We start from the raw sequence: 16207 nt of genomic DNA, 5'->3' as shown, positions 1-16207 counted from the left end.
GATCAGTTGATTTTTCTTTTCGTTGGAAACTAATTTACTCATCACTTTTATCTCAAGAAAACCTTTGGTATAATCAAACAATTTTATCTGATTATAAGTATAGGCATGCATTTGTTTTTTTTTTTAATAAATGGCAATTTAAAAATCTTCCGCGCAATCGATACGAAAACGGCAACACCATTTTCAGCTGTCACCAAGCAAGCAGCTGATAAATCGCAATTTTGTTACATACAACATTTATGTAATTTTTGCTGGGAAACATCTCTTTAGAGGTAAAAAATACGAAACATATTAATATTTAACATTTTCTCTACGTTTGGGAATGACAGACGTAGACTTTATGACATGTACTTTGTTTGTTGAATAGATGCTGCGGAAAGTAGTGTTAGGTTCGGTCGGATTGGCCACTTTCATACCGGTGGTGGGTGCTGCGACTCCTATCAAGGAAGACCCGCCGAATGTTGCGAAGCCCCCTCTCATGAAGCCTTCGGACCTGCCGATCTACGAAGCTCCTCATGCGGAATATGCTGAGTATGTCATCATGAACTTGGTAGTAGTTTTAACTCAATGAGACTGATACAACCTGAAAGTGATTCTAAGAAATCATGAAAAATAGTGCACATTGAACTGATTATTGCACTGCACAAATTATGCAGCTGATAACACAAATAAAGTCTTGTTTACATGATTATAATATCCTTATCAACAATTTTATTTTATATACATACATAGTCTTAAATCACCTTATCTTTGATCATCGAGATTACTTTCTGAATGTAATACAACCTTTTTTATCACAGGAAAGTCAAAGCTAAGTCTGACAAAAATGAGGTTGGTTATGTGAAGTCAGCGCTTCTGACTCCAGTCCGTATGGTTCGTGAGCAAGTGCAGATTGTGGTCGAACACACAGACAAAGTTAAGCACTCAGTGCAAGATCAGTACCATGACCTTCAGGATAAAACCGGTTGTAAGTGGATTTATCTCATATTCCATAGCAGTTTATACATATAAATGCTTACCTGAAAAAAAATAATTTACTGCATGAATTCTACAAATTTTATGAATTATTTGATCGTTAAGTTTTCATTAAACCATGCATTTTCCTAGATTTTTTTAAATATAATTTTTATTTTTAAACAACATTCTCAGCCAGTACAATGTAAAATTTCAGGGATTTTCAAGTTCCTCCGAGAAGAAGAAAACAAGGAGGTGCGATATGGTGCTGTAGCAATGGGTGGTCTTACTGGCTTCATCTTTGGTCTCAGAGGCGGCCTCATCAGGGTATGATTATATTTTATATAAATTAATCATTAATATCAGGTATTCTTCAACTTTAAATATGTTGATGCAGTGTCAACCTTGACTAGATCTATTTTTGCAATGAAGAAAACCTTGTTAGCTTGTGGTGTAGAATGTTACACTCGTTTTTTTTTATTACAATTAATGCATTACAGTATATTGTTACATAAATAATATTATTAAAAGTCTTTGTGGCATGTTTCAGCGAGTAATCTACGCAACTGCGGGTACCACCGCCATGGGTTGGGTGTGCTTCCCCGAAGAAACAAAAGACATTCTGAAGAACAACTCCGTACTAGCAAAGCAATACATCAACATTGCATACAACTTCCTTTATGGAGGTAAAGTATTTTTATAATAACCAGTTTTGAAGGCCTTTAGAAAGTACGAAAAATCAACTGAAGAAAAAGTAAACTTAAAGGGTCAACTCACACCAAAAGAGCCGCGAAGGGCAGCTAAGCGGAACGTAGTTTCATTGTCATATGAATTTTAACATTATTTCCATTACTATGATACTTATTATCGCATGAGAAATTCTTACGGGCTCCGTTTATGGAATTCCCGCGGTGCCGTGGGCGTCATGCCCTTCGCCGCTCTTTCGGTGAGAGGTTCTATATGCATATATTTAACAAATAAATACATAAAATTTGAATTTGATAAAAAGACAATACCAGTATTGTATATGCACACCATTTCTATAAGTTATTGTCATTTTGTAACTGTGTTGAACAATTCTTGGCCTAAAAACAAAAATTAATCTAAATTCAAAAACATTACCAGTGAAACCCGGTGACCCTCAACTGGAGGTGAACTTCCCAGAGCTGAGTTTCCCCAAAGACTTTTCTGAGTTTGTGGACATGTCAGTCTCTTTGGCATCATCAGTCAAGCAGGCGATAATGCCTCCGCCAGCGAAAGAGGAATCAAAACCAGAGGAGAAAAAGGAATAGGTATTTGGGAGGGTCGTTTTGGCATGGTGGCGATGCTTCTGTTTTAAATCGTGTCTAGTGTTGCCAGGAATGTTAGAAATTCTGTTTTCTTTTTGGAGTCCAAAAATGTGTCAGTGTCATCTTCAAAGGGCAAAGTATGTACTTACAAAGTATATAGCAAAAATTCTTATGTGGGCCCAACAACTCAACTGTTTAAAATAGATCAAACCATGCTTAAGCATTGTTTCTATCGCAACATCAAACGATTAAATGAGATGGCAGGATCTTTAAATGGTTTAATGATTCTTGCGCAATTGTCTAAAAGAAAGTTTGAAGACCCGATAGGTACTATATCAAGAGCATAAATGGCAACACTAGGTCTAACAAGCTGCTTCTGCTACCTATTTATGTGTGGTTTTGGTTGGCTTTCTACTTCATGGTGCAATGATCATTTCTACCGTCCACCGTCATCCTAGCTTGAAAAATACTTACACTTCGTTTGAGTTTATATTTTAAGTTTACCTCTTTTTTACAGTTCTTGCTCGTCTTATAGTTTGGTAGCATGTTAACACACAATGTTAATATTTTTGCAGAAGCATTTTATGAACAATCCTTTATTTTGCTTTTTATTTAATACAGGTGCATTTTTCATAGGTGTTTCTAGAGTGCGTTTTTCATTTGAACTCTTGCTTTCAAACTTGGGGATTTTTCGCTGAGTTTGCACTCGCGTATAAGTAGGTACTACTTTCCGAATGGGCGGTTCATTTGATCTTTGAAGCTCATACAAGTCTGAGAACTACCGAGTCTAGTGGTGTATGTACGGGTACCTACATACACCACTAGAATCGGTTGTTATATAGTAGCAGAATCGTAGCGGTCGTAGCGTTTTGTCCCGTGTAGGTATGCCGAATATTAGGTGGTGGCAATTACAGTTATTCCATGTTCTTCACTAAAACTGAGTTATCAGAATTGTACACGATTCAACTGTGGCATATCGGATGAACCGCTTGTCCAGAAAAATTGGTGCTTATACGCGCTCACTGAACATATAAATTCGTTAAAACCGCTCTTATTTATATGCATGGAAAAATTACCTTTAAATGCATTTGCATATTATCTTTTTTGTAACTAACATTTAATTTTACCATAATTATGTTGTTATGAAATGTATTCATTGTCTATTTTCTTTTTTCAGATTACATGCCGAAAGATGATGTAGATGAGTCAGTTCGAGGTTGGTAATTCGCTTATTGGAGAGATTAACTTATTTAGCATAGATTTACATAAAAGTAAATAAGTTTTTGTATAAAGTTCTAGTTTGATTTCATAACATGTTCATGCTAAATGTGTTGTTACATTGTTTCAGCGCCGTGAGGTGAAAATATCGACTACCACAACCGTTTTAGTGAAATATTAAATTTATTTATTGTTTGCTAGTTAAAGTGTAATACAATCGACATGTAATTAAACAAATTATATTTTTACTCCGATTTTTATTCATTAATAACACCTTACATAGAGAAATTGTTACATTCAATTACACTTATGCAAATATCATTTCTTCCCGCCTTTTCTTGGTGACTACAGTGCCCGGTTTATGTTGGGCCTCTGGGTGGTTCATCAGCTCTGGCGGGCACGTGGACACTGAACTCGCAAGTAGCACTTGCTTGAGATCGTAGAACAGCGCCGAATCTTCCTTAGTGACGAACGACATAGCTTTACCAGTCTTGCCCGCACGACCGGTACGACCAATACGATGGGTGTAATCCTCGATAGTCTTCGCCATGTCGTAGTTGATGACCATACTGACGTCCTTAATATCGATACCTCGACCAGCGACGTCTGTGGCCACCAGAATATCTTTCGAACCATTCTTCAGACTGGCCAATGCGAAGTCTCGCTGTTCCTGCCCCTTACCACCGTGCAATGTACACGCATTGAAACCAAGCTTCTCCAAACCTTTAGCCAGAACGTCTGCACCTTTCTTCTGGTTGACGAAAATGATAATCGGAGGTTCGACTCCTCTTTGTAATATTTCCGTGAGCTTTCTACGCTTCTCGTTCTCGCCAATCATGTAGACTATTTGTTCTGTCCTGTCTACAGGCTTGCCGACAGAGCCGATGTAGACTATAGCAGGTCTACGTAAATAGCTCCTTGCTAAACGCTCCACGGCGGGAGGCATAGTAGCTGTAAACATCACAGTTTGTCTGAACTTCTTTTTAGAGTTGTAGTTGGCAAGTAAAACTGACGCGTCTTCGGCAGCATCCGAATCTGGTTTGATGTTGGATACTGGCATGTATTCGAGAATCTTCTGTACGTCGGGCTCGAAACCCATGTCAATCATACGATCGGCCTCATCAAGGACAACGTACGTACAACGATTTAATACCAAGTATCTGTTTTCCAGCACGTCGATAAGACGACCAGGGGTCGCAATGACGATCTCACATCCCAATCTCAACTTGAAACCTTGTTCCTCTCTTGATAGACCTCCCACAACTACAACAGATGTGATTCCCAAAGGAATTCCAAACTTATTTGTCTCTTCTTCGATCTGTTGAGCCAACTCACGAGTTGGCGCCAAAATTATAGCGTATGGACCTTGATCAGCATCCTCCAAGCGTTCGTTTTTCGGGAGGGATTGAATCCAAGTGAGAAGAGGAATGAGGAAAGCCAATGTTTTACCAGAACCAGTTTCAGCAACACCAATAATGTCTCTGTTTTGTAAACCAATAGGAATAGCCTGTCTTTGAATAGGAGTGGGGCTCTTGTAGCCAACCTTGCTTATGATTTCCATGATGTCTGGGTGGAAGCCAGCTTCCTTCCAGTTTCTGATAGGATTTGGAATCTTACCACCTTTGATGGTGATGTTATAGTCTTCTCTGAAGATACGCCAGTCCCTCTCAGTCATTTCATCCTGATCTTTCTCAGCCCAGTGGCGGTCATCCCACTTTTGTTTGTCTTCCTTCTTCTTTACTTTCTTAAGGCGCAACTTTTCTTGTTCCTTCTCCAATTCTGTCCTACGTTTCTCTAACAGATTGCCATAGAATTTGCTGTAGTCTTTCTTCTGTGACTTAATATCAATTCCAGCAATATGACCTCTGCCAAAGAATTGAACTTGATGCCTTTCTTTGTACAAAGCATTGTAATCATTTGATGTGTCTTCCGATGCATCCCAATCAAATACAAATTTACGGTCATTCAATCTTCGTACTCTGCGTTTTTTCTTAACTATGCCAAGGTAACGAGCCTTAATCGCTTCTTCTTCACGCTCTTTGTCTTTTGTTTTGGAAACTTCTTCATTTTTCTCCTTCTTGTCATCCCTTCGGTCATTCATAGACTTCCTTTCTTCATATTTCCGTTCCCTTTCCCTCTCTCTTTCTTCCCTTCTCTCCCTTTCTTTTTCTCTCATCAATTCTCTCTCATCTCTGTACTTCTTCATTTCTTCTTCTCTTTTTGAAGGTCCTGTAAGATCAATGGTAGTGATAGATGGTCTGTCGACATTAGCCCTTATAGCATCTACTTGCTTTTGTCTTCTTTCCAAAGCTAATGCAGCCCTTTGTTCTTTAGTTAAGAACACAGGTTTACTGCGAGCCTCCTCTTCTGCTTTCTTTTTAGCCAGTAGTTCCTCTAATGACAATGGTTCCTTCTTCACAGGCTTCACATCTTCCTCCTTTGTTTCCTGAGTTGTCTCTTCTTCCTCGTGCTTACTTTCCTCATCTTTCTTGCTTTTTGACTTATCCTTGTCATCGTTTTTCCTCCTACTATCAGATTCCTTGTCTTTACCATCACGTTTCTTAGGACTGCGAGAGCGACCGCGTTCACGTTCCTTCCTCGCAGGACTCCTAGACCTGTCTTTATCTTTACGTGTAAGACTTCGGGAGCGGTCCCTTTCTTTTCTGGAAGGGCTGCGTGACCTCTCGCGTTCTTTCCTAGGGCTGCGAGACCGCTCCCGACGTTTAGTTTTGTCTCGATGGGACTCGCGTTCGCGATCTTCGTAGCGATCCTTGTCGCGCCGCTCTCTTGACCGCGAACGTCTCCGCTCCGGACTCCTATCCCTTGCCATTGTTATTGGCAGAAAATTGTTTTAACAAATGATTCCTATCCAGGAAAATTAATTCACAACAACCAATTTCACAAATCAACGCAACATCGCATTTCTAGAAATGACATTTGTTGTAAATGACAGATAACTGACGGTATTTTCAGAAGTTGCCATCAAAAATAAATTGTGGTAGTAGAGGGGCGCCAAGTCATGGGTGCCGCCGTATCCGATATTATCCGCTGTGTTTGTAGTATGGAGTGCCGACACAGCAGCACATTGATGACAGTTATGAGATGTCCTGTCACTGTCAAAAATATGCACTGTCAAACAAACGTGGAATGCGAGAATCAAAAGAAAATATCACCAACACCAATAATAAAACAAAACCAATCCCAAAATAGAACGTCAGACAGAAATCACACTCGTGTTTATATATATGAACCACAATAAACATTTGCGTTCAGTCTATAACATTATTCTGTGAAGGTTAAGCACCTGTTTACTACCATTGTAATTAAAGTGACGTATATTTGTTTATACTGAAACACGCAATGCAAACTTCAACAAAATATAAACTGTATGTAACCTCAGCTGCTTTAGCTGTAGGATGTACTGTCTCGTACATGATTTACAAAAGAAGGAAGCGTCGTCGAGATGCGGCAGAGTTATTTGATTATTTAACTATCAATACTGTAACTACGGAACAAACTTGCGACCAAGTTGTGGCTGAGTTGAAAAGGTACGATTAAGTTTTATTTGAATAATATAAACTGCAGTAAACTTTGTCATTATACTATAAACAAAAGCTACCTTTGCATATAATCATCATAATTTTATTGTTTCAAACATTTACAAAAATATGAGTTCATAAATATCTGTACGACACAGACTGTGTAAATACACAGTTTGTCTAAATAAACAAAATATAAGAAAGAGCCTTTAATTGTTTTGGTTCATAGTTTTTATATTTTTTAGTTAATGTTTACACTATCTTCTAAGTCTTAAGAACTTTTTTTGGTTAAAAAAGCACCTTATGAATCTCGTACTAACATAATATATGATTACCCATATGTCTTATATGATTTATTGGACTCATCAGTCATTCATACAGTGGGTTGTCTTAGATATGATCAAATTCACAAATTATTTTAAAAAATACCGATGGCTGTTTTCAGACGATGTCAAAAGCACAGAGCTTTAGGGTTTGACTGTGAATGGGTGACGGAGAAAGGAAAGAGGCAGCCAGTTGCCCTCGTCCAGCTGTCTTCTTATGATGGATACTGTGGCCTATTCAGACTGAATGCTATGGAAACACTGCCCGAATCTTTAAAAGTAAGTTTACTATTTGATCATTTTGTTTTTTAACTAGTCACAGTGGGATTTTTCTTTATTTGATACCTTATTTATTTTAAGGTAATATAATTAGTTAAAGATACAAAAAAAATTGCAGCCCAATATTTATTAAGTTGCGAGTGGACTTATTACTTATTTCAATTTGATTGTAAAAATAAAAATAAAAAACATTTCAGGAAAAAATAGCTTAAAAACTTCTGAAGAACTCCTAAGGAGAATCCAAAATTAAAAAAAAACTGGAACAACAAAATTGCGTTTAAGTAGCAATATTTTTTTGCATTATGCATTATTTTATTAAGACATTTTGCAAATCATTTAAACACAGCTTTTATAAAAACAGCACACTGTTAATGAAAATAAATTTGTTATTTCAAAGTCATAAAAAATAAAAACAGCAAAAAAAAAAAACAACAGAAGAGGTTGCAATAAAATCTCAACCGTAGAACATCCAATGAACACAAGCCTGCCTTATCAATTTCTTAACAAGTACATACAATAGCAATTGACTATCCAACAGAAAACACAGGAAAAAAAACAAACTTGACTCATATGATTAATACGAAAAAAAATACTTTGTCGTCATAGTAACGCCCGCGATAAAACAAGTTTAGGTGGCGCCAAGCAGGATAACTGTGTTTCCGCCACTTTGTGTTTTTGTTGCATCATGTAATGTCCTTATATTGCCTTATAGTTAGGTATATTATGTAGTAACATTCTGAAATCGTGACTCATCATGCTGTTGATTCAAAATCAATGGAGTATTATCTATACTAATTTACTAAATAGGAAATATTGTTTTGTTTGTGTTCTCCAAAGGTTCTGAAACTAATGAACCGATTTAAAAAAATCATTAATAATGGGCATCTGAGGCGGATGACGGGGAGTAGCGACCCCGCGGGGCTATATATCCGAGTGCTCCAGGGAGAGTATACTGTCCCCCATCTCCGGCCTGCCGGAGTGAAGCATGACGGGGGATAGGTCTCCCGCCTCTTGGCTTGCCTTCATCGGCCGGTCAGAGTGGAGTCGCTAGAGCAGGGTTAACAGCCCACTCGGAGGGTAGGTGCCTCGTGGTAAGTGGCGAGTGGGCCGGTGATGCTGGACCCACAGGGAGCGCGTGATCTGCGTTTAAAGTCCGCCGAGGTATCCTCACCCTTCAGCCGCTCATGTACCTGTTGCCCCCTTGTTGCGATTTAGCGACTGATTCCCGGGGGCCCAGTAAGTGAGTTGGCGAGTCTCCACCTGCCATTTTTACGTGTATTTATTACATTGTTATCGGCAGGTGCCATAGTTCCCGTAGTTTCCCCATTCCTAGTCCACTAGCATCCCATCACAATAGCCCAAGTAGTTTTCATCCATAGTTAGCAATAGTTTAGCACAGAACCGGGGATTGTCCTTGGGTACATTTCTATAGTGTATACAGGGATAATCGTCGGTTTTGTGTCACCATTTCATTAAAGTTGTCTCAAAAGGGCTTCAGCGTGTTGGCTTCGGCCCCACGTTCGCCTCCCAAAAATCCGGGACTCTATAGTCCCGAGGTCTGGTAGAGACATACAAGATAATAATAATAAATCATTTTATTTGCGAGAAATATGGTGTTACATTAGATCTTGATATGTGTAAGTTTGCGTACTGAAACATATTTCACCCTTATTAAGGGTATGCAAAATACAAATACTTAAAACTAATCAAAAGCTAATATTTAGTACTAGAGGATATTTAAAACTAAAACAATATATTTAAAATAAGTTAAATTAAAATAGCAATTCTTAAATTACGATAACAAAAGAAGAATAGGAACAGTACGGCGTTTAGTGGGCACCAAAACGACATTTACTTTTGTTGAGGAACTCTTTAACACTATAAAAACTCTCTTGAATTAGCCACTTTCGTAGGGCTCTACAGAATTTGTTGTACGGCAAGTCAGTCATTCCCTTAGGCCATTCACTGTTGGGTAGCTAGCTACACTATTCCCGAGTAACAGGCTATATTTTATCCCTATGGGAGTAATTCACACGGGACGCGGGTGAAACCGCGTGAAAATAATATCCACGAAACAATCATTTACTAGAAGTGCCCTTCTCACCACGCGTTACTAAGCGCCCTTTATTACATTCACGATGCAATATGACGTCAGTTTTAGAAATACATTTCACTCAGTGAAATGTGAAAGTTTTGTTGAGTATTTGCTCAAATATCTGCAATTTCTTACGAAACTTATGACTATCGTTTTTTACACTCTAGTTATTATGTTCTCCATGATTTCACCTAACAACTAAAAAATCTAACTTTTGCCAACTTTAAACCAATATTTATTAAAAATCATTTTTTTTGTAAATACAGTCAATTTTTGCTCTGCGAAATTCAACGTACCAACTTTAAGAAGGCCTACAAATAAGGCAATTGTTCCAGGACCTTTTAGAAGACGAGACCATCTACAAAGTGGGCGTAGCGCCCGCCGACGACGGAAAGTACCTGTGCTTCGATTACTCTGTCATGATGAAGTCGACCTTAGATGTGAGGCATTTAGCTGAACTGGGCGGCTTTGAGGCAGGTGGGTTAGCCACATTGTCCTCGGCGCTGTTAGGAGCAGTGTTGGATAAAAGCTGGAGGGTAAGGATGTTAATTTTGTATTTTTTTTTCGATAGGAATCTATCTATACTTACTCCATCCCCTTATCCCAATTTAATTTGAGATCGGCGCAGCATGGTTTTTCCTTCCATACTCTTCTATCTGCCGTCTTCTCACGAGTGACATTCGTTCTGAGAACTGTAAATGACCCACTACTTGCAATGCTACATGCTTCGTATGGGTCCACTGCTGAACGTAGGCCTCCCTAACGAAAGCCAAATATCCCGGTTTTGGGCAAGTCGCATCAAGGTTCAGGCATATTTCAGTAGTGGATGGCAATTTTCTGATATGAAGAAGTCGTAGGTATGTGTAACTAGCTAGCGTAAGACACGTGTACCTATTGACTGATATAGCTTCGATTTAAATCGCCAAAAGATAACTTTGTGAATGTTAAAAGTACAAGTTTATATTTATATGATACTGCAATTTCAAATGACGTGTACGAATCAGAGGAACAGATAAGCTTGGTATTAATTTACAATGACAACAACAACAATATACAGCTGTCCCTTGAACAAACAATTCGTATTGTTGCGCGAGATAACAATGAACTGCATAAGTATGTAAAAATAGATTGAAAGTTCATTCCTATGTTGAGTGCGGAAGGTGTAAGGGATATTTCATAATGAATTCTGCCTACATATTCAAAATAATAAAAATAAATGCTTTATGCTCTTAAAAACTCTACTACTACTCTAGAACCTCACTTCGTATCTTTAACGAGGACGATGTCGTTGGCTGTCTGGTACCGTTTTAGAGTTTTATAGTGGGCGTATATAAAAATGCACAAAGCACAGATAGCAAAAATCGCTCAAAATTTTTCAAATTCACATAAAAAATGACTATAGAAGTTATGGACAAAGAGTAGCTTTTGCATTGCACTCTTAATTTTTTTTCCAGATAATGGTTTAATGAAACCTATAACCTAACACTAGATCTGGTACTTTTTAGACCAGGTTTTAAAATAACTTGGCTAATATTATTATCAATTTACTTTCTTCCACCTAGATTCGCTGCAGCGACTGGGAAGCCAAAGAACTAACAAAAAGTCAAGTGAAATACGCAGCCATTGACGCGCACGTAGCTATCAGAATCTTCGCAATGTTACTGGAACAGCTAGGGAGCAAACGAACAGTGCTGTCCTGGTTGTTTGGAACCAACGGGACCAGTGTGTGGTCACATCTAGACGACTATTGCTCTATGTACGCAGATGTCCATTATAAAATGAAGCCTGTTAAATTGAAAGATGGGTAAGTTTTCCTTTTATGAGCACTTATGAACAATTTATCACAACAAGAGGATATTTTTAGAACTATGGAAAGAACAGTTACTAAATACTTTTGTCTCAGTAGGTAAATACGTTAAAGTGCCTTAAAACTACTTTAAAGAATATTTATATAACAGTTCCGATACATCCTGTTAGACCGGAAGCCGACCCCAACATAGTTGGGAAAAAGGCTCGGAGGATGATGAGTTCCGATACAAAAAGTTTATTTACCAAACAAAATGTTACGTAACTATGATGTAAGTTTCGCTCGTAGTAAATAAGTTCTGATTATCCATTTTCCTGTTTCATATCACGCAAGAGAGCTGTTAGTTGTAAAATAAGATTAATGTATAAATAGATCGATTATAATAGTCATGCGAATTGCAAGTTTTGTGATAAGGTTTTACCTTGTCCGATTTCAATGTTGTTTGCTTTTGATATAGTAAGTCAAAAACATATGTAGGATCTGGGATAGCAATGAATCTACAAATTTTATATTTTTTTACCGTGCTTTCATTTCGATCGATTGTGAAAATGTCCAACCCAGGAGAGTTTTACATTGTCAACTACCCCTAACAACTGAAATAAATTCATCATAAGGGGTAGGAGGGCCCTTACACCAATTTTCCATCTTCCATCAGCTGTCACATCGACGAAATTATGACTAAATTATTATAAAAAAACTTAAAATTAATTACAATTGTCCTTACCATTTATCCTAGGTCAAAAGAAAAACACAGTAAAACAAGAGAACCCGCGGTATTAAGCAAGCGATACACCCACTCTACGCGCACCAAGCCTTTGTACAACAACTGTTATTTAGAGGCACCTGATGGCGAACTGCTGTGCACCTGTGACCAGAAGAAAGCTTATTGGTAAGTACTGATTCGAAGATAAGTCTTCAAATATGTCGATCCCGAGCCCAAGCTAGGCTTTAAAGACGTTCTGGTCTAGTTGTTAAAGCACCAGCATCTCTTGTAATGTACGATACAGTAATAAAACAATGTTGGGCAATGTTTAGAGGTAACAAGTCGACGCTTTCCAAAGATTTTCTGTTTTTACCGATAAAGGCGCCAATACTATTGCATATTTGTTTTGTATCAGTCTATATTGTCCTGTTGGTGTACAATAAAAAATATTATATTCGTCCTCCTTGTAGTTTTAGGTTGTTTTTATGATTTTATGAACTAGGGTAACATTACAGAGAAATCTCCTAATCGTTACCCTATGGGTAAACTATGCTATTTCAGTATTCAAAATGTTAGATGCATTTTATCTTTATATTATTTACCCTTTATTTATAGGTTCGTAAATAAAGAGTTAGCAGATGTAATGAAAGAGGATCCATTAACCGTGCGCCTAAGATTCGAGCCCGCCGGCCGATCTATGGGCGATGTAGGACGGTACTACCAACTGAAGAAGGAGAATAAATGTGTCGTCTGTGGCAGCACTAACTCTTATATCCGCAAGAATGTTGTGCCTAGGGAGTATAGGAAATTGTTTCCAGGTAAGTTGAATAATGTCATATAAATATATTTTTTTTACTACGAGAATGTGAAACGTGTTTTTACGTATCATACATTTTAGCAATAATAAGATTCGCTGGGAAGTTTGTTGTATTGTTGCACCACTTCCCAGCAAAAACATATAGGAATTGGTTGGTGGGCGTTTTGATGGCTGTCTTCAGAAAATCGTGCCGTTCAAAAAGTTCTGTTTAACAGCCAAGTTTGAATAAATTATTATGAATATATTTTGTTTAATACGACAAAAATCTATCAACTATTGCGATGATCATGTTGTCGTTGAAGTACAATTCGGTAACGACTAACAGCTGCCTTCTATTTCGACTTTGACGTAACATAATATTTAGACAAAGGTCTTCGCCTGTTAGAGAAATCTGAAATACATAAACCGTCGATATTAACAAAGTCCTCAATCTCCCAGAGATCATGAAAGAGCACTCATCCCACGACGTAGTGCTGCTATGTACGTCGTGCCACCAGCAGAGCAACATGCGAGACTTGGCCATGCGCGGCCGCCTCGCCGACTTGTGTGATGCACCACTCGCTACTGGCGTCAGGAACGGTAGCAGCAAGTTCTTAGAGGATGCTGTTAGCAAGTTAGTTATCATGTTTAGTATTCTTCTTTCGTATCGATGACATGTCTTACAGTGAGACTACACTTTGTCAGCCCAATATGCCGCCACGGCGAGAGCACGGCCGGATGCGCTCATTAGGTCCTCCCGCAAGCAAGTTTCAGGGCACAGTGGACTGAGTGGACATACGATGAGGTGGGACATTGTCTCATGGACAGACTCCCAACACAGGTCGGCCGGAGCAAAGACAATCGGTCCAGGTGGGCTTTCACGGACGGGGCGGACCTTGGGTGTGACTAAGGGGGCTGCTGTGCAGACCATGTCCCATGTTTAGTGTTAAAGTCTTGTTATAGGTATACCTTGATATGTTCTAAAACATATAAATACATTCTGAGACACTGAGAACAGAGAGATTATGTACAACGGCGAGCGTAACCCAGTGTTGGGTTCTCTTGCAGCCAACCTTCGAGGAAATTCTGTCACGAACCTAAGCCTGCTGCTTTGGTGATATATTTCTGATAATTAATCGAGTTTTTTTTCTACTGAGTCAATTTGTTTCGAAACAAGGATTAAAAATACATATATTATATTATTATATTTATTATATTTATTGTTTTAGTAGTATTAACTATCACTCTATTCTAATAATAATTTGCATTCCCTTTCATATCTAGTTCCAATCAAGTTAATAAACAATTGAATAATTTCTTAACAGAAAAATCAAGTCGGCAGCGAGAGCGCTCCGTCACCAATGTGACAAGCTGCCGGAAGCCAGACGCAAGGAACTGGAAGATATCTTGCTGCAGCACTATCCTGAACATGACGAGATCACTGAAGAGCTTCTAGAGGAAGCTTCCAATATTACTGTTTTGTAAGTGTATTGTTTACGTAAAAGTATAAGTAAATAAAGTATTTTGAGTATTTCAGCATGCCTCTAATGTGGTAAAGTGAATGTGGTATTTTTTTAATTGGCAAGTGAAGCTCTAGGGTAGCTCAGCTCAATGAACTCTAAACTCAACATATAAGAACCAATAGCTTGAAGTGTTCAACTTATACATAAGTAGTCAGCTGTTGAACAGCCATTTCAGAAATATTTTAGCCAGTTATGCAAATGGCCCATCTTATGTAAACCGTCGTGTTTCGTCTTAGGCTTTTTATGTACCTGGGCCGCGATTTTTCTGCCGGGCCTGCGAGATTGTTCGAACTCTTTCGAACAATCGCCCATCTTACGTTATATGTATTTGACATAGTATTGTAACAAATCCTTTTTAATCTCCTAGGTATGAAAATTCAGAATACGAATCTCACGGCGCTAAAGTCGTGGACTACTTTCTGAATCACGAAGGTTTGCTCCGTCTCGAAGAGATGTGGAGAGAACATTTCCTGAGTTCAATGAAGCCTCGGTTTATGCCCGAATTGTGGTCCGTTAAACATAATGAAGAGAGGTGAGGAAATGTTGTTATGATGTCTTTTACTTTCTCCGCAAACTTACCCAGTATTCTTTACCTTTTTTATACCCTAATCGCTACCCCAAGTCTCCTTAATCTTACCCAGAAATCTTCATGTTATTTTCAACCTAATCATTACCCCAGGTCTTCTTAATCTCCTGCCGGGGCTGCGGGTTGTTCGAAAGAGATACCGCGGCCCTGGTACATAAAAGGCCTATGACGGAACACGACGATTTAGATTTTACGTCGCTAAAAAAAAAAAAAAGGTCTTCTTAATCTAACCCAGCAATCTTCACCTTATTTTCTCCCTAATCATTACCCCAGATCTCCTTAACCTTACCCGGTAATCTTCACCCTTATTTTACCCTGATCGTTATCCCATTTTAACAGGCCTTCTACGCAATCTTCTTCTTATTTTTACCCTTACACTTTTTATTACGCATGTCAATGTATAAAGACGCTGACATCTAAATAAACATTGTTGCAAAATAACATAAAATATATTTTCTTGTTTCAGATTGCGCGTGAAATGGAATGAAGGACGTCTGTCTCAAGAGCACTTGAAATCTATCGGGTTGACTACATTGTAAATATTTTGTCTTCGAATTATGTTTAACATAATTACAAATATTTGCCCAATAATTGGGCGTATATTTTATGTTTGGAATATTGTATGTTTATGATTCGTTTTCAATAAATCTGTGTTGGTGAATCAATCTAATTATAATGTTATTTCTTCAAGGCTTAAGGGTAGATTCATATATGACGGAACATACGTCGCGTATTTTCGGTCGCGTAACGCCAAAACAGACAAATATACGATAAAACATTCAATCATTCACACCTAACCGATGATGCGTTAGTACGTCAATCATACATTTACGATACGCTCGACGCATTTTCCGTCAGATATGAACCGACCCTAAGACATTAAAATGTAAGACATTTAAATTGAGTTAATATTACTTTGTACATGCATGTTGAAGAAATTATATTTTTAATAAAGTCCTATTTAAATTGGGACAAATTCTCCCAAAGCAAATCACCTTACTATAACATCGATATAGGTATAATAACTATTATAAAGACATATTTACAAAGTGAAGATATTCTTGTAAAAATAAGGAAATAAAATCATACGAGTTA

The 16207-nt window shown here is 38.0% G+C and overlaps 3 protein-coding genes across 5 annotated transcripts; 2 read left to right on the top strand and 1 right to left on the bottom strand.

The window, feature by feature from the left end:
* Window positions 1-114: 114 nt before the first annotated feature.
* LOC124640783 lies at window positions 115-3709 on the top strand. Its single transcript, XM_047178712.1, has 8 exons — window positions 115-272; window positions 368-531; window positions 801-967; window positions 1172-1281; window positions 1505-1640; window positions 2080-2246; window positions 3421-3459; window positions 3592-3709. The coding sequence occupies exons 2-6, from the start codon at window positions 368-370 to the stop codon at window positions 2244-2246; spliced, it is 744 nt and encodes a 247-aa protein (XP_047034668.1). The 5' UTR covers window positions 115-272; the 3' UTR covers window positions 3421-3459; window positions 3592-3709.
* Window positions 3702-6414, bottom strand: LOC124640760 (probable ATP-dependent RNA helicase DDX23). The gene has a single exon (XM_047178683.1). It carries the CDS (start codon window positions 6289-6291, stop codon window positions 3769-3771), a length of 2523 nt encoding a protein of 840 aa, XP_047034639.1. The 5' UTR covers window positions 6292-6414; the 3' UTR covers window positions 3702-3768.
* A 159-nt stretch (window positions 6415-6573) lies between these two features.
* LOC124640768 (exonuclease 3'-5' domain-containing protein 2) lies at window positions 6574-16207 on the top strand. Of its 3 annotated transcripts, XR_006985592.1 has the most exons (12): window positions 6574-6703; window positions 6737-7009; window positions 7446-7602; window positions 10033-10233; window positions 11260-11501; window positions 12241-12393; window positions 12823-13025; window positions 13463-13637; window positions 14329-14484; window positions 14894-15058; window positions 15579-15810; window positions 15989-16207. XR_006985592.1 is itself a non-coding variant. In XM_047178693.1 (11 exons), exons 2-11 carry the CDS (start codon window positions 6822-6824, stop codon window positions 15649-15651), a joined length of 1713 nt encoding a protein of 570 aa, XP_047034649.1. In that variant the 5' UTR covers window positions 6574-6703; window positions 6737-6821; the 3' UTR covers window positions 15652-16207. The 3 variants fall into 3 exon arrangements, 2 of the variants coding, with proteins under 2 accessions (XP_047034649.1, XP_047034657.1); XM_047178693.1 differs by having other exon boundaries at window positions 15579-16207; XM_047178701.1 differs by having other exon boundaries at window positions 6585-7009; window positions 15579-16207.

Source organism: Helicoverpa zea, chromosome 2 (genome assembly GCF_022581195.2).
Source record: "Helicoverpa zea isolate HzStark_Cry1AcR chromosome 2, ilHelZeax1.1, whole genome shotgun sequence".
NCBI classification, from domain to species: Eukaryota; Metazoa; Arthropoda; class Insecta; order Lepidoptera; family Noctuidae; genus Helicoverpa; species Helicoverpa zea.
This window is presented reverse-complemented; position numbering and strand designations above follow the sequence as displayed.

Bases quoted from the DNA above. Each gene is read 5' to 3' on its own strand.
- LOC124640783 (XM_047178712.1), top strand. From the start codon at position 368: ATGCTGCGGAAAGTAGTGTTAGGTTCGGTCGGATTGGCCACTTTCATA. The intron at 532-800 runs GTATGTCATCAT...TTTTTATCACAG, and splicing joins CCTCATGCGGAATATGCTGA to GAAAGTCAAAGCTAAGTCTG. The intron at 1,641-2,079 runs GTAAAGTATTTT...AAACATTACCAG, and splicing joins ATACAACTTCCTTTATGGAG to TGAAACCCGGTGACCCTCAA.
- LOC124640760 (XM_047178683.1), bottom strand. From the start codon at position 6,291: ATGGCAAGGGATAGGAGTCCGGAGCGGAGACGTTCGCGGTCAAGAGAG.
- LOC124640768 (XM_047178693.1), top strand. From the start codon at position 6,822: ATGCAAACTTCAACAAAATATAAACTGTATGTAACCTCAGCTGCTTTA. The intron at 7,603-10,032 runs GTAAGTTTACTA...CAATTGTTCCAG, and splicing joins CACTGCCCGAATCTTTAAAA to GACCTTTTAGAAGACGAGAC. The intron at 14,485-14,893 runs GTAAGTGTATTG...TTAATCTCCTAG, and splicing joins GCTTCCAATATTACTGTTTT to GTATGAAAATTCAGAATACG.